The sequence below is a fragment of the Mixophyes fleayi genome, chromosome 7 (assembly GCF_038048845.1).
Source record: "Mixophyes fleayi isolate aMixFle1 chromosome 7, aMixFle1.hap1, whole genome shotgun sequence".
Taxonomy (NCBI): Eukaryota; Metazoa; Chordata; class Amphibia; order Anura; family Limnodynastidae; genus Mixophyes; species Mixophyes fleayi.
The window spans coordinates 131,179,444-131,202,813 of NC_134408.1; the positions used below are offsets into that span (position 1 = coordinate 131,179,444).

Genomic DNA, 23,370 nt, shown 5'->3' on the forward strand with positions numbered 1-23,370 from the left:
CCTCTCCCAACCAGCTCCCAAATGAAATCAATAGAACCCTAATTTAATAACCACATCTCCTTGTCCCTAACCAGTTTCAAATATAAACTTATAGCATTCACATTAAATAAATAGACCTATTTCTCCCAACCAGCCCAATCTTAATTGCATTCACATTTAATAATTGGCCTGTTTCCCCCAACCAGCCCAATATTAATTGCACTCACATTTAATAAATAGGTCTATTTCCCAGCCCCAAAACTAATTCAATAGCACCCATGTTTAATAGTTAGACCCCCTTCTCCCCAACCAGCCCATTAACATTAAATAGTATTTACATTTAATAAATAGGCTTCCTGCCCCAAACCAAACACAAAATTAAGTAAATAGCATTCACATATATTAAATATACCTGTTTATACCCCACCAGCCCCAATATCAAGACAATAGCATACACATTCCCCTCCAATAAACACCCATGTTAAATTATTAGTCCCAAATCTAATATAGATCCCACATTTGTCCCTAAAATATATTAATAGCCCCACTTTTTTTAAAGAACCCCCACATGACATTAATACCCCCACCAACCAACATTACATTACTATCCCCCAGCCCCTGTATAACATTAGGGAAGAGTAATGGGGTGAGTGGGATGTGGTGAAGTAAAGGGGAGGAACAGATCACTAGGAAGCACAGCACATGAACCCTGCCCACCCGGATTTGGGCACTGAATCCTGGAGAGACTCTTGCTTCTCTCAAATGTTTTTGGGTTTTTTTCATTTAAAAAAAAAAGAAAAAAAATTGTTAACAAAATGACACAAGCAGCCCCAGACATCATACCAGGAAAACTCTGATGAGGCTTATGGCCAATCCACCCCTGCTTATATCACTTGATCCATTAATTAGATTTTTTGTGAAAATTAAATTTAGGTTTGATTTCACTTCAGTATACGCCACCAGATTATACTATATGTTTTGGTTTATGCTGTTTATTATCCGAACTTGACTTTCACAGAATAGCGTATGATAAAGGCAATTGCTTTAGAAGGTCAAGTCAACTAAAAAATGTACTCTGATTATTTCTGAACTTGATAAATACCCCTTAATCTGTTACTTTAGTTTGCTTTATTTTATATGAATACTCTGCTATAGTATGTTTCTTGCACAGTGATTAAATAATGATAATTCTCCTTTAAGACCCTGGTTTCTGAATTCAGAAAGTGCTTTGACTCAGCTTTGGTACAGAACATAAAAAAAAAGAAATCCTACAGGGATTTTTCCCAGATAATGGCTTCAGTGAACACTGGGTACGTACGTAATTACCTGAGTATGCAAGTGTGAGCATTAACATCTAGGCTGATAGCTCCGGGGCTGTTATCATTCTTGCTCTGTTAATTGCCATGCAAGTTGGATGGCACTCGTGGCGGAAAGACAAAGTAGAATAATCAGCTGTCTCGGCTGGCAAAGTGTAACAACTATTGTTCATATACTTTGGCAAAATCGCAAAAAACATCAAGATCACTGTCATCAGTGTTCCGTTCCACTGAGCTGGCCAGCGCCACATGCCTTTTGAAACAGTTGCTCATCCCTCCCGCCGGGTCTTGGCCAGAAGACAAGTGGAAGTGGACAAGGTCCAAGGTACACTTAAGGACAAGCCTTTTGTTAGGTCTTGCTCGTTCTATCAAATGCTGCCTCTTGAGTATTGACTGGAGAGGAAATGATGTGTTATACATGGCTGAGCTATACAAACGACCTTGTTCTAAGGTGGTTGCAGCAGATATTGGAAAGGTTCTGCTCTGTCAGCCCAACAATGTCACCAACTACTTGCAAAGTAACATACTGTACAATAGAGATACTGATTAAATAAATTAATGTACAAACACTGAGCTGAGAAAGGCCAGAAGGCAAGAGTTTACTGTGCAAAGAGAGACTGTTTTCCTCAATACTACATATATTATTGCACAAAAAAATCATGCTCTGTCCATTTGCAATGCATTGTATGGTTGCCAAGAATAAACGTGTGTACAGCAGTCTGAGCTGTAGCTAGATAATATGCTTGGAGGTAGCAGACCTAACAGTATATAAATTAGTGTTTATATCATTTCCTTATTTTTCTTTGCTTTGTTTTTTATGGTTTACCTGCCATTTTGTTCTAGAGGCACCAACATAATTAATTAACATGTTATTCACACTAGCTTGGGATAGTCATGATTTGCAAAGAATTACTATACTTATCTACTTTTCATACCTTCCTTCCAGGAGAAGGTGTAGAATGTGGGCAGGGCTTGGTGGTGCAATTTGCATAGAGTGGGAAGGACAAAGTGTATGATGCCACAAATCGCATTGTCATGCCTCTGACCAGTCAGGGGGCTGGGCTTAATGACGGGATTTGCATAGTTATGACACATCCCAGTCCGCTTCGTAGGGCGGCCAGTGGCCTTCATTGAGAATTGCCTCTGCAAGGAGTCCGGGAAGTCAATCAATGATCCTGAAATCTCCTGGACATTGTGGGAGATTAGACGATTTCATTGAATCTTTCTCTGTGTCCCTCAATCTCTCGCTCTCTCTGTCTGTCTGTCTCTCTCTGTCTGTCTCTCGCTCTCTCTATAAGATATTACAAACAATAATAATAATAATAATAAAAACCATCATATTGACATATCGGGAAGGTAATAGCATTATTACAAAACATTGAATATAATGAAACGCTGCATTTTATAAATATAAATAAAATAATGTACATAATATAAACGGCAGTGTTCAGTTGTCGTATAATTTGCACATGTTTAAAATCAAGTCTAATCATAGTTTTCCTTTAATGATATACTAACACATCTTTTATTTTCCCTTTTTATTTGTCTAATGTAAATATTTAAAAATAAATGCATAATGATATACCTACTATAGGACTTTACCTATATTTCAATTCATTTGTTATTAAATCAGTTTGCAGAACTCTCCATTGATAAATTATATCTAAAATCTGTATTGAGTAATTAAACCTATGTTTAGGACATGGATCCCCCATTTAGACAAATACATATTGTTAGGTTTATATTCCGTTTAATTTTTCTATATATAGAGAGTTGGAATGCTAGCAAAAGTGTGTCTGTTTACAAATCTTTCCCTTTTGGTGTTTAATACAGTATACATACTGGAAGTCGCTTTTCTGCAAGCACTATTTTGGTAGAAATATGTACTTTAAATCAGTTATATTGTTTAGCAGTTAGTGTAACAATGTGGAATTGCTGTAGTAATTTCAGACCATAGCTGTTTCATGGAGCACTAACCACTAAGCAACGTCTATGAGATAATGGATGTTTTCTATTCAAACCTTGTGCACCAGTGGTGTTCCTAACAAACGGCATTTGTACGCAGCCATTCCATTTTTGTGACCATGTTATTTTAGAACCTACATGTAGAGTATTTACTGTTCTAAAGGTTTTGTACGAGGTTTGCAATGTTTTATTTCAAGCTAACAGCAAATCCTATTGCTGCAAACTGATTTCTCCATGTCAAGTGTGTCTGATGAGCAGCTTCCATGGAAGCTAGTTGAGGAACTCCACCTGGTTAATTTGCTAGCAGTTATCCTCCCCTCTTTCTCAACTAACTGATCACTGGGATCTGATATCTAGGATCCTTACTGTCTGTCAGATACTCAACACTCTCTTCCCTGGTCTCATCAAGGGGTCATTATTCTGCAAGACATTGGTGGTGGGTGTCTCATGAGTGGTGGGATTTCATGTTGGTGCCTCAATGTTCTGGTAGTTGGATAGTTTTCTGGTAGGAGATATGCCAGGGCGGAATTCTCTGATACCTAAGAGGTCCTATTGTGATTGGCTGCTATAGCGACTATTGCAACAGCTGCCAACTGTACTTGTGTTCCATTTGAGTACAATGGAGGTAGTGCCATAGAGACAAACTTCTCAAAAATGATACTTAGGTTACAAGTTTCCTGTTCCTTCACAAAAGCACTCTTAGAATTGAGTCTATATAATTAGTATTTTTTCTTAAATGAATCAGTCATAAAACTAACTTAAATATGTAAAAAAGTAGATGTTATAAATGAAAGCAAATAACTCATGTTTCTCTTTCATTCGGGGTCATCGTTATATTATTTTAATTAGCAAGTAAAGATCTGCCTAAGAGAAGCATTAATAAATGGCTTAAATTAATCAAGTATGTTAATGAAATGGAGCAACCACTTCCCCTGCTCCAACAGACTTCACAGGTTCATGTAAAGATGTGTCTGAGTAAAGGACGTCACACACAGGCCGTTTCTACCCTAGAGTCAAGTGACAAGATCATCATTCCACTTGGCCACACACTGTGGGTGGCCAAATCACATAACATATGACGCTTTATCTCTCCGGTCAAGTGATAGCAGCACGTTGGCATGGTCAGAAGATGCGGACAGGGCGATCATCTACGTCTGCATTTTTTTTTCAAATGGCCAGGGAAGATCTTATCGAGTTCAATAGGATCATTATCTAGCATTAATGTTGTTTTGAGGCCTGAGACCCTCCAAATATGCCAGCTGCCCGCAGTGGGCTGTAAAATTGTAGCCTGTGTGGCCATCTTTAGGGGAGTGAAAAACAGTCCATGTGACCTCAAGTGAGAAAAGAACAAATTGTAATGAGGGTATAGTGTATATTCACAATAACATGAAAAAATAATTACATTCAAAAAGTTACTGAAAAGTACTTGGTAAGTTTTCACTAGAATGTATAGGTATAACATATGGCATGGAGTCCACCTTCTTCATGCTAGTAGCCGTTTGTCCAGACAAAAGGTTCACAGGGATGTTGAGGGATGATGTCACTTGGGAGGAGTTGGGTTTCCTCTCATGGTGGAATTCATGTAAATAGTCAAGTACAGACTCCAGTGTTTCTTGGCACCCCTAGAAAGAAGGGTCTCTCTTACTGTATATTGATCCATACCTACTGAGGATAGGTCCAGTCTCAGCATTTATGGAAGTGTGGGGCAAAACATTTGAATTAATTGTCTTCTTCAATGCTGTCTCTGCACAGGTACTTTCACTGGGAGCTGATGTCTTGCCAGAATACAAACTTCAAACACCTCGAATGAATAAGTTTACTATATTGCACTATAGCCCTTTCAAAGCCGTATGGGACTGGTTAATTTTGTTGCTCGTTATTTACACTGCCATCTTCACACCTTACTCAGCGGCCTTTCTACTAAATGACTTAGAGGAACAGAAGAGACGTACGTGTGGATATTCCTGCAACCCCCTGAATGTTGTAGACTTAATGGTAGATATCATGTTTATCATCGATATCCTCATAAACTTCCGGACCACGTACGTTAACCAGAACGAAGAAGTCGTCAGCGATCCTGCGAAAATAGCAATTCATTACTTCAAAGGCTGGTTCCTAATAGATATGGTCGCAGCAATACCATTTGATCTTCTGATTTTTGGATCTGGCTCAGACGAGGTAGGTAAAACACGCTTGTAGAGGCCAGTTAGACACTCTGGGGAAGGAGAGTGGGCGTACTCCCGTCAATGTAAGAATAGTGTTTAGGATGTAGTATCACTGTTAACTGTTTTTGGTACATGACAAATGAGCTCAGACATTACCTTTAATACTTGAAGTTTATTAAGATGTTTTGTGGGCTGGACACATATTCATGAGAATGCAGCCGATCACTAGTGTAAAACTGGCTGGGCCTGAGTCATTAAGGAAAGTAAGGCAAACAATTGAGTAAGTTTTCTCCTGGACAAAACCATGTTACAATGCAAGGGGTGCAAATTAGTTTATTGTTTTGCACGTAAGTTAAATGCTGGCTGTTTTTTCATTTAGTACACAAATACTTGATAGCTTATTTGTACACTGAAATTTAAAGTTGATCTAGGACATGCCTCACCCCAACTATAAATCTGCCATCACATTTTAGATTTATATCTCCCTCCAATGCAACATGGTTTTTGTCAAGGTGCAAAGTTACTCATTTTTTTGGTTTGCTTTTCTTAATGAATCAGGACCTCTCAGTTCAAATTAAGAAGAAAAGGCTGGAGAACTGTGAGAGCATATCTTTACTGTGTGGTACATACTGAGACATGAAAATTGCTGCCAGGTATTTCCTGTCAGCCAGCACTTCTTGAATAGCAAGCAGATGGCAGTGATGTCACTTCCACCAACCACACATAGCATACAGCAGTACCATATGCATTGATAGTTGATACAGGTTTTTTGTTTATAGCCAGAGTTGTTCCATGCCCAGGTTGTGCCTGAGGTGACCCTCCTTTGCTGCCCCTTCCCCCCACCAGTGAGCACAATTACTGTATATTTATATGTGGGGAAAACAAATTTAGGAGAAGACCTGGCAATCTACTCCGGGGACCCCCGCTCTTCTCTTCTGAATATTCGTGGGAGCCTTGTATACACAGTGAAGCACCATTAGGGTGTTCAGTTCTGAGCCCCCCACATTGCCGGTCCCAATAATAGGCAGGGCATGGACTACTCTGGTGCTAGTTATGCCACTGGATCAGCTACGGTGTTAAATTGACTACCTCCACTCACCTGTCACTTGCACACAGTGGCAGCCATTTTGTGCATGCTGAACCAATACTCTGTATTCTCAAAATGGCTGCTTTTGCTGGGTGTAGTTGATGTGCATTTTAACAGCACAAATAGACCTATAATAGCATTTTAACCACTTTCTTGAATGTAATATATCAGGAACACATTCCTCTAAAGATAGTGTGTTATTAGTATTCACAAAGAAGGAATATAGTTTTTATGAACCTCAATCCCCGAACAATTGAAAGTCTTTCAGCAAGGAAATTAATGTCTGCTTAATGGTGGAAATTAAATCATAATATGTACAGACTTATTTCCTGTAAAATATGTGAAGAAACCCAAGGCTAGACCCGCAGAACACTACTCTCCTGAGTTATTATGTAAAAGGTAATTTAGCATTAGATGTTGATGTTTAAATATGGATGAGGAAGTCCCAAGTGATATATCATTTCTCATTAGATTTTTTTATACAGTGTATAATTAATGGATGAAATTGAATATAAAAATATGGTGTTTTACTCAAAAAAAGATGAATGTAAATACGCACACGATTAAAATTAATGATGCGGGGCTCAAGGACGTTTTTTTTCTTTGTAACTGAAGCACGTTGTATTCTGTATGCTTTTTTCAGTATTTATTATTATTATTATTAGTCTTAATTTTGCTGCAGTATAATTTATGATTGGTGGAAAGTGACAGGCGCACACTTAAGGGGAGTTTCCAGTTGCCCGGAAACCCCCCTCAGTCCAGGACTCAGGACTCATTGACAGTCTTGTCCCTCCCTCGGGACCAGTCACTTTACTGCTGCAGATCTTCAGATCTGTTCTGCCCCTCCCTTCTATGCCGTACGACCCCTCCCCCTCTTTTGTGGCATGGGAAGCATAACATACTGCAGTCCCATGTGTGCAGGAAATAAGAGAGTCAGACAGAACAGTCTGCCTCTGAAATCTACATGGTACAAGGTAAGTGTGGGGGGAAGGCTCGTGCTGTAATAGGAGTGCAGGCTGGGTATTGATTTACAGGTGAGGGTGGGGGATAATCATTTAACGGTTGGTGTGAAATATTAATATATTGGTGGGGGGGCAATTTATTTGGTTGGTACTATTTCAGTTAATAGTGGGGTTATTGCAATGAGTATTAATTTAGGGTGAAGTGATGGTATTATTTAATAAATGCTAGGGTGGTTTGGGGATTATTTATTTAATGTGGAACTGAGCTTATAGAGAAGGAGGGAAATTTATTAATTGTGAATACCAATTATTTAATATTTGGACAATTTGGGGGGATAGGTTTAGTTATTAAATGGGAATACTATTTATTTAATATTGGGGCTGTTTGGAGGGAAATAGGTGTATTTATTAAATGTGAGTATTATTCATTATGTCAGGGCATGTTTGGGGGGAAATAGGTGTATTTATTAAATGTGAGTATTATTCATTTAATGCCAGGGCATGTCGGTGGGAAATAGGTCTGTCTATTAATTCTGAATGATATTAATCTAAAGTTGGGGGTAAGTGGGGGAAAATAGGTAACTTTATTAAATGTCAATGCTATTAATTTAATGTCGGGACTGATTTCAAGTAGAGAGACTTAATTATTAAACTGATTTAACATCAGGGTTGGATGGGGGGAGGGAGGCCTAAATGGCTCACTCACTACTAGACTTTCCATATTTTACGTATCAATTCTTTTTTTCTAAACAGGGCCCCAACATTCCAGGATTCAGACAAGCAGCAACTCGGCTTAAGAGACCAGCAGCCGCATGTAGTGAAAGCTGCAAGTTGTAGAGACCAGAACAGTCTGCCAACTGTCCTGACTTAGTCAGCAATTTGTCCCAACTGCAACGATAGTTGGAATGCTTGTCATACTGTCCTGCTCATTAAGGGCAAGTTGCATGCACTACATTTAGATGCAAGCAGCACGCCCTTAATAAGAAGTACAGTATGAAGCAGGACATAAATCCTAACTATCCTTGCAGTCAGGACAGTCACACAGAATTGGGACTATTCCATCTGGTTCAAGCAGTTGGCTACCATTATCCGTGTTTTTGAAGGGGATGGAAAGAGTTGGAGATCAGCCTAGCATTGTCTCAAACGATTGGCACGCCACTTGCAAACACTTTGGCAGCGTATCATGGAAACCATCCTCTAGACAGCTGGTCTTTGTTGTTGAACCAGAACACTGAGGTGCAAGGTGGCTGAGTAACTTCCATACATGGTGGTCCTGGGAAAGAGACCCTGGAGGTTCTGCTAGTTAGGGGGGAAACAGTACAAGGGAATATTTAGCATGTTTGTAAATAAAGTTTAAAATGTAACATTAGAGATAGGGTCTGGCTTTTCAATAAAAGTATCAGATTGTGACAACCCTTTGACATGTTAAGGCCTAGATACATTGATCTCTACAAGATTATTAGAATTATAAATTAAGTTTCTGTTCAGTCACGTTTGCCATTTTAAATATAAAGTAATAAAACTCCTTCAGCGCTTCACTTAAAATGCTGCCTAATGGGTTTCAAGTAAACATACAAAAGTCTATATAACCATGTGAGTGCATTTTATGCAGTTTTTATATGATTTGATAAATTAAATGGTATCACACTAGATATTATTTTATTATTATATTAATATATGTATCATGTCCTTTGGAGATTATATTTGATGTGAAGACAACGCGGTGCTTTTTAGAAGAAATCCAAAGAAAAATTTTCAAGGCCCATATTCTGCTATCTTGTGAGTAGCATCACTTTGGGGAACAACCAGTGTGTGCTCATTGCCTTCTTAACCTATGTGAACTCTTCTCAGCGTTGTCTTTACATAGACTGTGTAACATTTGGGGGTATATTTACTAAACGGCGGGTTTGAAAAAGTGGAGATGTTGCCTATAGCAACCAATCAGATTCTAGCTATCATTTATTTAGTGCATTCTACAAAATGAAAGCTAGAATCTGATTGGTTGCTATAGGCAACATCTCCACTTCTTCAAACCCGCAGTTTAGTAAATCTAGCCCTTGGTCTTTACAATATCACACTATTCAGGGGCAAATGCAGGATTTGTAGAGAGGAGTTTCCATGCCACACCACCAGTGGGCGTGGTCAGCATGCTTTGGGGTGTGGCTATAATTTTAGACAGTGCTTGGCTCTCTCTCCAACTCTTCCTATCGCCATCATATACACGGGCAATGCTGCGTGCACTACTGTTAGGTGCACGCAGCTCTCCCTTTTCGAGCAGAGCAGTGTGAAGCAGGACAAACCTCCCAACTGTCCCTGCAATCAGGACAATGTCCTGATTGAGTGTGTCAGAACAGTTGACAGACTGTCCTGCTCTCTCCTACCTGTTCTTGCTGCTTTCAATACTTGTTGGGGAGAGATGACTGTGAACAGAAACAATCTGCACACAAGCTGCATAGTGGCTGGTCCCAGGGCAGGGTCCAGCCACCTCAAGCATACAGTACCCTAGGCTTGAAGGGGGGGGGGGGTTCCAGGCACTAAGAACCCCCCCTTGGTTTGCCTATGCTATTATATATTCTTTTTCCTTTATATGAACCCATGGAATGACTACTTCATGCGGAATACACTGACTCCAGACATATAAGGAAAACATCACACCAAAATATAAGTATTCTCCACATAGGAGATCTAATTGAGGTTTCAGTTTTTTACTTTGTATTTTAGGTTTGCCATTATAGTTGAAAAGTTTCCAGTACATTTCAGATATCCTGGTTGAAATTAATGGTCCATTCATGTTTTAACAAAAGACCCTTCAGGCACTGTGAATGGAGAGCCAGAATATGAGACTGAGAGAATTTTGTTTTCCAGATATCTAGGGGACTCCTCCATTATTTAGTTCATTGGAAGGGATATGGCCCTGAAGAGAGGTCTTGGATGCTTCTGAAAATGTGCATACTGAAAGAATAAATAGTTTGGGGTCAGTTGATCCCTACTCAAAGGGGTTTACTGTCAGAAGCTTTGTGGGCGGGTGTATGCCACTACTAGGTATCGCTCCTCCAAGCCAGCTGCTCAGTTAATATGGACGCTGCCGAGTGGCTGCGTGGGTAGTTTGAATTAGTGATCAGGTGATCACTTCTCTGCCATCCAACTATGGGACCTGGCTCCCATGGAGCATGGTGATTGGCTGCCTGCAGTTTGTCCTATATTCCTGATTGTTTGACCTCTGCTTGGACCTCTCTTGGATCACAATAAATGTAAATCAGTTTAACGGTCACTTTTTGTCCTGTTGAACTAAAAATAAATAAGTTGTCAAGCCCGTTACCAGGGGGCCTGTGTTCACATAATACTTAACAAAAATTGACACCACAGGTGAATTACATGAATAGATTGTCAGGTTCACTTTCAGTCTATACTTGGTGCTCACAGCAATTCAAACTACTTTTCAGGGGAGGGTACAGGTGGTTGAGGGTGGCCGGCCACTTCAGAAGCCCTCACATGGTGTAACCAAGCCCAATATCTGTATGCATGCAGACTTTGTCTAGATGTGGGCCAGGACGAGTATTTGGAGGTATAGACACCCCCTGCTGTGCCACGCCTCACACCTCCACTAATGCATCATTACATAGCTGTGGGCAGGTCCATATAAAACAAATCCCATCATCATTCCCTTGTCCCCACTGTAGGTACCAGAATGTTTATGCCAAAATTATAGTTTACGGACCACAGAATCTCCTCTCCTTTGTTGTCGACAAAGGGAGGATTATCACTGCAGCCATAACTCCCAGCTATCCTGGTTTACACATCAAAGTGGGCGTGCTTGGTCAGACAGTGGACTTTATTGAGTAAATTGGGACAGGTTTCTGTGAACTGGGGGCATGGCTTATTTTGTTTTCTTTTGCCTTGACAAATAATGGGAGTTATGATTGCACTTCTGATGGGGGTCCCTGGCATATAGGATTCCTTTGGTTCTACAGCAACCATTTTGTTCACTCCAGTGGGTGGAGCTGGGGAGGCCAGGGGGTGTCTCAGATTTTATCATTTACCTGACAAAAAACAAATATTTTCTCTGAACACCGTAGAGAAGCTTTGCTTATAAATTAATTTAAAAAGCTGTCTGTGCAGTACAGTTTTTGTATTTGAGGTATGTCAAATGGATGCTCAGGCCCTCAAAGTGTTAATATAAATGTGCCTTTTGTTTCTGAAATAACAATGCAAATTTTTTTGGTTCTAATGATTCACCCACAATTTTATCCTCAGCTTTGCTCCATATAATGTCTTATCTTTAAAATGTCAGCATTCTATAATTCCTCGCTTAGAAAACTGCATTGTTTTTATCTATTACCTCTTACCGCAGAATCTGATTGGCCCTGTAGGACCCCTACCTATAGTCATCCCTTCCTCTCCTAACCTGCTCTGCATTTGGACATGTAGAAACAGCAGGCATTCTATAGTGTCAGCTAAATGCTGTTGCTAAATATGCAGACTATAGCATTTAGCCTATCATCAAAAAATAGAAACCCTTTTCTTGCCTCCTGAGAAGTCGTGATTAAAATAGCAGTCATTTCTTCCACAGCACTGTTAAACAGTGTGGTAGAGGCAGGTTTTCTCCCTAATTAACGAGGAATTTAACCCCACTTTCCACCCCTCATGTCACTTATTACTAAACCGTTCTGCAAAGGCCTAAGCAGGTAGGGAGGAATTGGTTATATTGCCATAAATATATCTTCAGCGCCACAGTTCATTGGAACAGGATAGATGTATATTCTCGCTAGGCAGGTGTGGTTTAAGCAAACATAGACACACTACCCTACCCTAATCTGACCACTCAGAAATATAGAATTTCACAGCAGAAAATAACCCAATTGTTCAACTAGTCAGCACAGCATAGTGTCTACAGTGGTTTATTTTAAGTTATGTCAATAGTTTATAAAGCCTAATAACGTACTTGCCAACTCTTCCGGAATGTCCGGGAGACTCCCGCATTTTGCGAGAGTCTCCCGAACTCCCGGGCGAGTGTGGCAATCTCCCGCATCTGGATAATTCTGCCCACTTCCTAGTGAAGTGGGCAGAATTAAGTCCCAAACGCCGCGATTCCCGGTGAATCACAGCGTTTGGCCCCACCCCCCGCTGTCAAATGCCGCGATTTGCGTCATCACGTCATGGGGCGGGTCCAAAATGACGCCATTTTGGAGCCCCGCCCCCCGTAACTCCCACCTCCTCCGCAGGCTCCCGGATTTGAAGAACAGAAAGTTGGTAACTATGCCTAATAAGAATGTATAATTATTGACACACACCTTTTTAGAGAAAAGCAGCTGCATAACTGTGCTTCTTTAACTTGTGTTTTGTGCTGATTTGATTTAGACAAAATGCAGATTAGTTCATACTTGCCAACTCTCCCAGAATGTCCGTAATTTTGGCCCCGCCCCCACGACAAACCGGCATATTTGCCGTGGGGGCGGAGCCAAAATGACGGGATTCACCGCGCCTCGCCCCCTCCCACTCTCTAGACACGCCCCTCTCCTGGATACAACTTGCCAAAGGTAGGCAAGTATGGATTAGTTATTGGTGAGAGTCATTCTCCTTATTGAGGATACTGTGACCTTTTGAAATCAGAGTCAGATAGTTATCTCATGTTATAATTCAGAGTCATTCTAGAACTTCCTAGTTTCATGTTGTCACAGTAAGCATTCCAGTCATGATTTTAGAATGTAACCTACAAAACAGGGGCACAGGAAATATGAAGGAATGGGAGAAGCAGCCGTTATGTGACCAGATTAGGGGTGTGTCCTGATTTTCCATTTTTTTTACTGACGATATGTCCAGAAGAGGGCTCCTGACAAGTAGGCATGTGAAAATTCTAATAAGAACACACAATACAGCCGCAATATAAAGTGTATCCATTGTTATAGTATGTTTGTTCATATATATATTTAATGAATAGATTTATGAAGTGTCTCAGTAATATCACTGGTTCGTAGTATATTGATAGGGTGTCTTCTCATGAATATTGGTGCAACCAACAAAATGGCGGCCTCCATATTGTATATGTGAAAGACGTAGTTCACACACAAAAGATAGTTTTGGGTGCTAAGCAAAACTCAATCCCAAAAGTTTACCTACCTGGTCTAGTGTGCAGGCTATCTGATTGGTCCCCTGATGTCTCACGTGTCCCCTGTTCTCTATTTGCTCCTGGTGGCATAGTGTTTCCAAGTGTCCTGATTTCAGTGGGACAAGCCCGATTTATGGGGTCTGTCCAGCTGCTATAACCATCGGTAGTGATGTGACCACACCCACTTTCATGTGTTTTCAGCTTTGTTGCTGTGCACATACTGGGCCATTAAGGAGAGCTAATTAAAAAAAAAGGATTAAGTTTGTTCCTGGACAAAACCATGTTACAATGCAAGGGGAGCAAATTAGTTTATTATTTTGCACATAAGGAAAATACTGGCTGGTTTTTCATGTAGCACACAATTACTTGATAGCTTTATTTTTACACTGAAATTTAAAGTTGATCTAGGACATGCCCTACCCCAACTATAAATCTGTCCCCACATTTTAAATTTACCTCCCCTTCCAATAAAACATGGTTTTGCTCAGGTGCAAAGTTACTCCTTTTTTATGCTTTGATGCTCCTTAATAACTCAGGCCCACTATGTCCTGATTCTGTGAGAAAAATTGGGAAGTATGATGGTGTTTGGTTGAGAACTTACTGCCTATCTGAAGAAAGACCAGGTTGGCAGGCGTGTGAGAGTTCTTTAGCACTTTTGTCCCCTCTGCCAATCGACCGACACCATGCTACCAGCAGGAGCGTACAGGAGTGAACTGAGCACCCCCAAGACTTCAGGTATCCCATCTGTAGCCTGATTGCCAGATCCCAGGTACATCATGTTTTGAGACTGGGTTTTACAGGGATACTACATCCAAAATTGTATTTTTTAGTTATGGGTGGAATTATCGTTTAAAGCTACAAATGGAATATTATACTAAATATTGAGTATGCCAAGTACAACATCTATCTAAACATGTTTATACAGGCCATTGAAAAAGTTAGTTTATTTATTTATTTTCACAGACCACTACACTCATCGGACTTTTGAAGACTGCAAGGTTACTTCGTTTGGTCAGAGTCGCAAGAAAATTGGACAGATATTCAGAATATGGTGCTGCAGTTCTTATGTTGCTCATGTGCATCTTCGCATTAATTGCTCACTGGCTAGCTTGCATCTGGTATGCGATTGGCAATGTAGAACGGCCTTACTTAATTCACAAAATTAGTTGGTTGGATGCCCTAGGGGATCAAATAAAGAAACCTTACAATTACAGTGATCCCAGTTCTGGACCGTCTATCAAAGACAAATATGTCACAGCACTATATTTTACCTTCAGCAGTCTGACAAGTGTGGGCTTCGGAAATGTGTCCCCCAACACCAACTCGGAAAAAATCTTCTCCATTTGTGTTATGTTGATTGGCTGTAAGTAGAAATCATTATGAGAGCTGCAGTCACCATGTGTATTATGAATTGTTCAAGCCAATAAGTCTATGTACAAAGCAAAAAATACAGGATCAATATAACCATAGTTACTTGCAGGTAATGTACAAGCATTGGTACTGAAGAAAGCGATCCCATATTCATGTTCATTATCTCTGGTTGTTTTGTACAGCAGAGATCAGGTAGCTGTACAATCCTTCACCTACACTAAGGGGTATATTCAGGGGCAGGCTGGGCTCGGAGGCAGGGGTGGGCATCTGCCCCCCATGCTGGTCCTATAGTGGGCTACCTTGGGCTGGTTCACTGGACCACCTGCATTTTTTTTATCTTTAAAATGTTCCTAATAGGCTGCTGAGTCAAGTCCTGTCCCTCCCGATCTAAAATTTTCCAGCTCTCCCCTGGGTATATTTACTAAAGCTTTCAAAAAGGAAAAGTGGAGGTGTTGCCCATAGCAACCAATTGGATTCTAGCTAACATTTAGCTAGAAATGTTAGCTAAAATCTGATTGGTTGCTATGGGCAACACCTCCACTTTTCCTTTTTGAAAGCTTTAGTAAGTCTACCTTTAAAGGTTTATTTGGAAAAATTTTACACCAAAAAAAACTGGCTTTGTATTTTTAGGGAAGGTGTTTTAAAAAGCGAACTATGCATTTTATATTCTGCTTAGAAATCTTTCGCAAGAGTTAGGACCTTGGTTTGTGGTTGGATGACCTGTGACTACATCCTGCTCTCCTTCAAATTCCTACATGCATTGATGCCTAGTAATTACAGTTTTCAGAAGATTGTACTGTACAATAATGGCACAGGTATCTGTGGTTAGATTTCTCTGCTATTAGAGGGAGGGTTAAACTCTACAGGAGCTGTAGGAAACACTGTAAAATGAATATGCTGCAATATTGCTAAACTATCTGATTCTTTAGAATAATTAGAGTCTTAGGTAACAATTTGATCAAAGTACCATATGCCACTTTTCTCTGACTGGACAGTGGGTAAAGTATTAAAGGGTTGCCAAGTGGCATTACCTAGACATCAGGGGGTAAATGTATCAAGCTGAGAGTTTTCCGGCGGGTTTGAAAAGTGGAGATGTTGCCTATAGCAACCAATCAGATTCTAGCTATCATTTTGCAGAATGTACTAAATAAATGATAGCTAGAATCTGATTGGTTTTTCAAACCCGCCGGAAAACTCTCAGCTTGATACATTTACCCATTATTTCATAAGAAGATGAAAGCGGTTATACAGAAATATCTAACTTTTACAGTTTACCTGCCTTAAAGTCCAATAAAAACATAGAATTGAACTGGTGAATTGGCACAGTACTCTAGACAGTTGGCATAGACAAGAAGACAAAAAATAAAATAAAGTCAATGCCTGAAAGTAATATAAAATTGATTTTTATTCGTGTCATTTTGCGCAGGAAATAAATTGGAACAGAAGGTTATGAAACAAGCATAGAACTCCCACATTTCTCATTAAAACGATCAATTTGAAACCAATTGTCTTCTATCCTCTCGTCACTGTTGTGCATTATGGACTTGCGATGATATCCAACCTTGATAATTGTAGCTTAAGTGCAAGAGGGTGATCTATAATTCTCCCCAGCGAGACCTCCAAACCAACTGCTAATTAGCGCTGTCAGGTTTACAAGGTCTTTGTGTCTCTGAAGGTATCTTGCCATGACTAATGATCTAGAAATAGGTTTCATTAGTATAAATATCAGGAGAATATTACATGATTTTAAATCACAAAAGTTGTTGTGAACCAAGCTGCAAACAGACGTTGCTTGCCATAAATTAATTTTTTGCAGTCTAGGTTTTAGATTTATTAGGTTTACGTTTAATCTTCCTGTACAAAATGTTAAGCGGAAAGTTAGAATAAGATGTTTTCTCACACTCATCTGTATAGTGCCCACAAATAGGGCTGTCATGAACTATATATAGGAGAACAGTTTATACATTGCTTGTCGAAAATCAGATTTTATTTTCTGGTAAGTTCTATATTTATTACATTATATAAAAATGGGGAATGGAAAGTTAGAACTTGATGTGATTTATCTGCTCACCTAATGTCATTTTTGTTTCTTTTCAATCCAGCATTAATGTATGCAAGTATTTTTGGAAATGTATCTGCAATAATCCAAAGATTATATTCAGGAACAGCCCGGTACCACATGCAAATGCTCCGAGTGAAAGAGTTCATAAGATTTCATCAAATTCCTAATCCTTTACGGCAGAGGCTCGAAGAGTACTTTCAGCATGCATGGACCTACACCAATGGCATTGACATGAATATGGTATGCCATTAATCTTTTACATAAGCAGAAGCATTGTATGACATCTAGAGGTTACATGGTTTTAAATGATATACTTCTATGTACAAATGCAACTTTTTATGAAACAATAGCTAAGCAATCATTTAGATTTAGCTTAAAACATTTAAAAATGTAGAGTTTATTTAATATATAGCACTTGAATGTAAAGGACAAGTACAGATGGATTGTTGATAATGTGATCCTGCTCGTTCTAGAAAAGAGGGATGGACACTTGGGGCTAGCTAGATTTACTAAACGGGTTTGAAAAAGTGGAGATGTTGCCTATAGCAACCAATCAGATTCTAGTTATTATATAGTACATTCTGCAAAATGACTGCTAGAATCTGATTGGTTGCTATAGGCAACATCTCCACTTTTTCAAACTCGCAGTTTAGTAAATATACCCCTTGATCAAGAAAAGGACACGATACACACTAGAAAATTCCAGGTTTCGTTTCTTTCTTTCTAGAGAAACAGGGTGATGGACTTTCTGTGTAAAAGGCACAAACCAGCACAACAGGAAATCCATGTACATATTTTCTTAGTTTGTCACGATTCCTTGAAGTGAAAACATTGAGGGAACCCAGTATGTGAGCTTTTGGGTCCATCAGCATTCGTAAGTAGCAGGCCCCAAACTTACCTTCACCAGAATTCAGTAGTAAACAGTGTGATATATGTATCTTACTCATCCAGTAAAATGCAACCATTGACGAACATGGATCCTGCTAAAGTTGAAGTTCTTTGGCTGCAGATTGGGAATAAGGGGGGTTTCACACTTTTGGTAATTTTCTAAGAGGATTTGGGTTCAACCATTTCATTCTGTAGAAGTACAAAGTACAATGAAATCAGAAATTCCCTCCTAATGAACCTCCGTCCTAGTAATCCTCAAAGCAGGACTACATTATTGCTTTGAATCTCCCCAGCCACAAGGGTGATAAAGAACTGCACAATTATGGAATGCTAATGCTGTTTGATTTAAGACCCCAGTTAAGGAGACTCATAACCATTAAAATGTACATCAAACAGGCATACAATAACTCCATGTTCTACCAAATTAGATTTCAAGGACTATTTTCGTGAATCACGATGCCCATCTACCACTGTTGCGAAATCCAAAACTGTCATATTAAATATCTCTAGTTATAGCTGCCTAGAGAATTGGGAAGCTTGTACCGGCCATCTAATTAAATTATATCACCTGATTGGATAGTTGCTGTGACATGTCACATAGGATGATGTACGTGACATTAGTTGTGCTATTGTAAAATTACCTTTATTGTCGGAGAAATCCAAATGTGAGGATTTCAGTCTCTTCTTGCAAATCATATCGCTCCAGAAAGGATGGTTTTCATTTTTATTTTTACTTTAATATCAAATAGCACATACGTGTATGCTTAGTAGATGAAGCCATTTTGTTTCATTCTGTTGATGGAGCCAATATCCATGAAAATTCACCCAGCAAAATGTCTACATCCGTGGTGTGTACGTAACAAGGACACTTCAAGTCTAACATATCTCAATGGATATCACTCATTTATTGCATGAATATTTACAAAGCTAAAACTAGGCCTATGGGCCAATCATGACTCTCGGCCGGAGTGCCGAGGGATGGGATTAGTGATGGGTGTGGCCAAGCACCTGACATCATCACTTCATGCTAATCTGTCACAGTGCAGTAAACATATTTCTGACTAACCAGACAAAACTTTAATCTCTCTCGGGCTTTGAATGAGAAGCAACATCTATACAATAAAGTCTTATCATCAGTGAATATCACACTTGTCTCGGTTGCAAAATGCACGGTGGGTCTGGTATCCAGTATCCCTGTATATACCATCAGCTCAGCTTGTGTGGAAATGTACAGCCACACAGCCCATTATAAATGTTTAATGTGCATGAAACAAAAGCCTATTCATGTGTTATGTTTATGCAGTGATTTAAATAGCACAAGTATGAAAATAGTTATTTAAATGTCATAGGCAATGTACTATAACAAATCAAAATTGTAAGAGATGCAACCGTAAAAATTACGATGATTTCAGAAATATGGAGTATGTTGACCTCAAGATGGACAATTTTAGATTATCTAGGTTTTTATTAACAATATCTGATAAAAAAAATAAAATATTGAAGGTTCATCTGCAGCTGGATTCTTGTTAGAGTTAAAATTGTATTGATTTATGCCCTAAGTAGTGTTTCTTCAATTTTACCAAAACAAGACTAAAGCCTCATCCATGCCCTTTTTGCCGCTTGACCCGAGTGCCAAGAACCAGGATCATTGTCCAAATTGGCTTTACATATGGGTGGTCAATCTGGATGAGACAGGCCGAGTGGATGGATCACGTTCGGCTTACACTTGGTCCTGCTGGTGCAGGGCAGAAGATGACCCACACATAGGGTATTATTCAACTTGCCGATAGTGATCCTATCAATCTTGATCAGATGATTATCAGGCATTGCATTGGTCTTGGAGCCACCCAGGCTGTAATATTAGGCCTATTGCTTAATATCACTGACGATATGCCTGCATGCGTGACCAGCTTAAGTAAAGTAACCCTCCCACCAGTCCTCCAAGCCTAACAATAACACTCACAAGTTAAAATCATTCAAACTATGTTTTTGACATCTGTTTTGGATAGTGTCAACCTATTCCTAACAAGATTGACATTAACCAGTAATCAGTGACTTTATTAACCACACATCTATGCAGATGAATAACAATTTACACTTGTCTTGTCTACAAATGTTGCAAAATGCAAAATTTACATTACATTGCATGCATTCTGACACAATATTAGTAGTAGTCGTAGTCGTAGTATCTAAAAGTACTCGATTTGGGCTCCCATCAACCTAAATGCATGGAGGTAGTTGTCAAAAGCTTGTTGTGATTTGTGTTGCTTTTTTTCTAACATACTTATAATATATTTATCTCTTTTGTGCTTGCCTCATCCCTTAATCCATGGATTAACAACACCCACGGGTAAGAACAGGAGGTATTTCCTATAACTCTGTTTTGTGTGTGATATATTTGTCTTTGTTCCTGTGGGGGTCAGTTGCATACATTGTCAGATATTTTACTTCATCCTTCTGCATGACTTGCTTTGACATCACATGGAAGTAAAATATTTTGGGATTACCGTATTTCCCCATGTATAAGGCGCTCCCATGTATAAGACACACCTTCATTTTGGACCCCGAAATTTAAGAGAAAAAATATTACTGTAGCTGTCAAAAAGGGCAGGGAGAGTGGAGACAGTACACTATCCCTGCGATCGCTTATTCCCCCCCCCCCCCCCCCCGCTGCCACTGCACCTCTGCCCCCCTTCTGCTGGATGCGCGCATACCGCTGTACCGCTGCCCCCTCCTCCTGGATCCCCACTGCCACTGTACCTCTGCCCCCCTCCTCCTGGATCCCCACTGCCACTGTACCTCTGCCCCCCTCCTCCTGGATCCCCGCTGCCACTGTACCTCTGCCCCCCTCCTCCTGGATCCCTGCTGCCACTGTACCTCTGCCCCCCTCCTCCAGGATGCGGGCATACCTCTGCCCCCCTTCTCCTGGATGCGTGCATACCACTGTACCGCTGCCCTGCCCCCCTCCTCCTGGATCCCTGCTGCCACTGTACCTCTGCTCCCCTCCTCCTGGATCCCCGCTGCCACTGTACCTCTGCCCCCCTCCTCCAGGATCCCCACTGCCACTGTACCTCTGCCCACCTCCTCCTGGATCCCCACTGCCACTGTACCTCTGCCCCCCTCCTCCTGGATCCCCGCTGCCACTGTACCTCTGCCCCCTCCTCCTGGATCCCCACTGCCACTGTACCTCTGACCCCCTCCTCCTGGATCCCCACTGCCACTGTACCTCTGCCCACCTCCTCCTGGATCTCCACTGCCACTGTACCTCTGCCCCCCTCCTCCTCGATCCCCACTGCCACTGTACCTCTGCCCCCTCCTCCTGGATCCCCGCTGGCACTGTACCTCTGCCCCCCTCCTCCTGGATCCCCACTGCCACTGTACCTCTGCCCCCCTCCTCCTGGATCCCCACTGCCACTGTACCTCTGCCCCCTCCTCCTGGATCCCCGCTGCCACTGTACCTCTGCCCCCCCTCCTCCTGGATCCCCACTGCCACTGTACCTCTGCCCCCTCCTCCTGGATCCCCACTGCCACTGTACCTCTGCCCCCCTCCTCCTGGATCCCCACTGCCACTGTACATCTGCCCCCCCTCCTCCTGGATCCCCGCTGGCACTGTACCTCTGCCCCCTCCTCCTGGATCCCCGCTGCCACTGTACCTCTGCCCCCCTCCTCCTGGATCCCCGCTGGCACTGTACCTCTGCCCCCCTCCTCCTGGATCCCCGCTGGCACTATACCTCTGCCCCCTCCTCCTGGATCCCCGCTGCCACTGTACCTCTGCCCCCCTCCTGAATCCCTGCTGCCACTGTACCTCTGCCCCCCTACTCCTGGATCCCCGCTGGCACTGTACCTCTGCCCCCTCCTCCTGGATCCCTGCTGCCACTGTACCTCTGCCCCCTCCTCCTGGATCCCCGCTGGCACTGTACCTCTGCCCCCCTCCTCCTGGATCCCCGCTGCCTCTGTACCTCTGGCCCCCTCCTCCTGGATCCCCGCTGCCACTGTACCTCTGCCCCCTCCTCCTGGATCCCCGCTGCCACTGTACCTCTGCCCCCCCTCCTCCTGGATCCCCGCTGGCACTGTACCTCTGCCCCCCTCCTCCTTGATCCCCACTGCCACTGTACCTCTGCCCCCCCTCCTCCTGGATCCCCGCTGGCACTGTACCTCTGCCCCCTCCTCCTGGATCCCTGCTGCCACTGTACCTCTGCCCCCTCCTCCTGGATCCCCGCTGGCACTGTACCTCTGCCCCCCTCCTCCTGGATCCCCGCTGCCTCTGTACCTCTGCCCCCCTCCTCCTGGATCCCCGCTGCCACTGTACCTCTGCAACCCACCTCCTGGGTGCGCGCATACAGCTGTACCTCTGCCCCCCTCCCCCTCGTCGCCCCCCCGCTGTTACTGTAACGCTGCACCTGCATCCCTGCTACCCCTGTATAGGACGCACCCAGGTTTTAGACCCAAAATTGTGGGGAAAAAGGTGCATCTTATACATGGGGAAATACGGTAAATGCGGGATGGAAGGAGGCTGGGGCCTTCCAGTTGTGTCAGTAGTAGGAGAGCATGATGGGTGATGTAGTTCTGAAACAACTGGAAGCTGCAGTCTGGGTACAGTAGATAATGTACTGCTTATATGGCTGCTGACAACGCATGTACAACATGTATACCAATTTTCAACAGTGATTTATGTCCTCAATTATTTCCTGGGCATAATTTATTCTGGCATTCAATAAAAACTGAAAACTGGACGTACATTTTCCTCCACGTGAAGACTGCCTTTGCCGTCATGTGTGGGCTGGAATTAATCTTTTTTTGCTGAATATACATTTATTAAATCTGACACAAATGCCAGAGGCCCTGTTAATAACTAATTGTCATTCCGGGAGCTGTGTTGTTAGTAAGGCTGATTGCACATGCTTTGTTGTGCACCCAGAAAAATAGAAATGATTAAGTCTCAAAATATATATTACATATGCTGTATGATATCTGTGTTCTGGGATATATGGTTTTTTTTTTGAGCGCCACTAAACCTAAAAAAATACAAACTGTCTTATATAAAAAAAAAAAAAGAGTTAATAATAACATTCTCATAAGCGGGAGCAGAACTTTTCACTGGGATTTGCGCCCAAGGCTAACATTCATCTATCAATTATTAACCCCTCACGCTCCATCGTTAACCATCCATCATTCATCATTAATCATTCATCCTCATTAAATTCCCATTCTCCATCATTGAACCCATATTATCATCATCATTCTACATTAACCCCTTTTGTCATTATCATTTACCATTTACCCCCTAATGCTCATGATATCATCCACTTGACTCTCTCACCAGCCTGAACCTTTGTGCTGTTCCAGAGGGGAACTGATCAGGGGCAAAAGCAGGATTTGTAGAGAGGGGTTTCCACGCTACGCCACCAGTGGGCGTGACCAATATGCATGGGGGTGTGGCTATAATTTTAGACAGTGCTTGGCTGCTCT

At 41.6% G+C, this 23,370-nt stretch overlaps 1 protein-coding gene across 5 annotated transcripts in view; it reads left to right on the plus strand.

The window, feature by feature from the left end:
* Window positions 1–23,370, plus strand: part of KCNH7 (potassium voltage-gated channel subfamily H member 7) — a 334,323-nt gene that overhangs the window by 244,534 nt on the left and 66,419 nt on the right. For all 5 annotated transcript variants that reach the window (XM_075180750.1, XM_075180751.1, XM_075180754.1 and 2 more), the window contains 3 exons: window positions 5,013–5,438; window positions 14,544–14,943; window positions 17,054–17,253. In XM_075180750.1, the coding sequence (XP_075036851.1) occupies window positions 5,013–5,438; window positions 14,544–14,943; window positions 17,054–17,253 (1,026 nt within the window). The remainder of the gene's footprint in view (window positions 1–5,012; window positions 5,439–14,543; window positions 14,944–17,053; window positions 17,254–23,370) is intronic.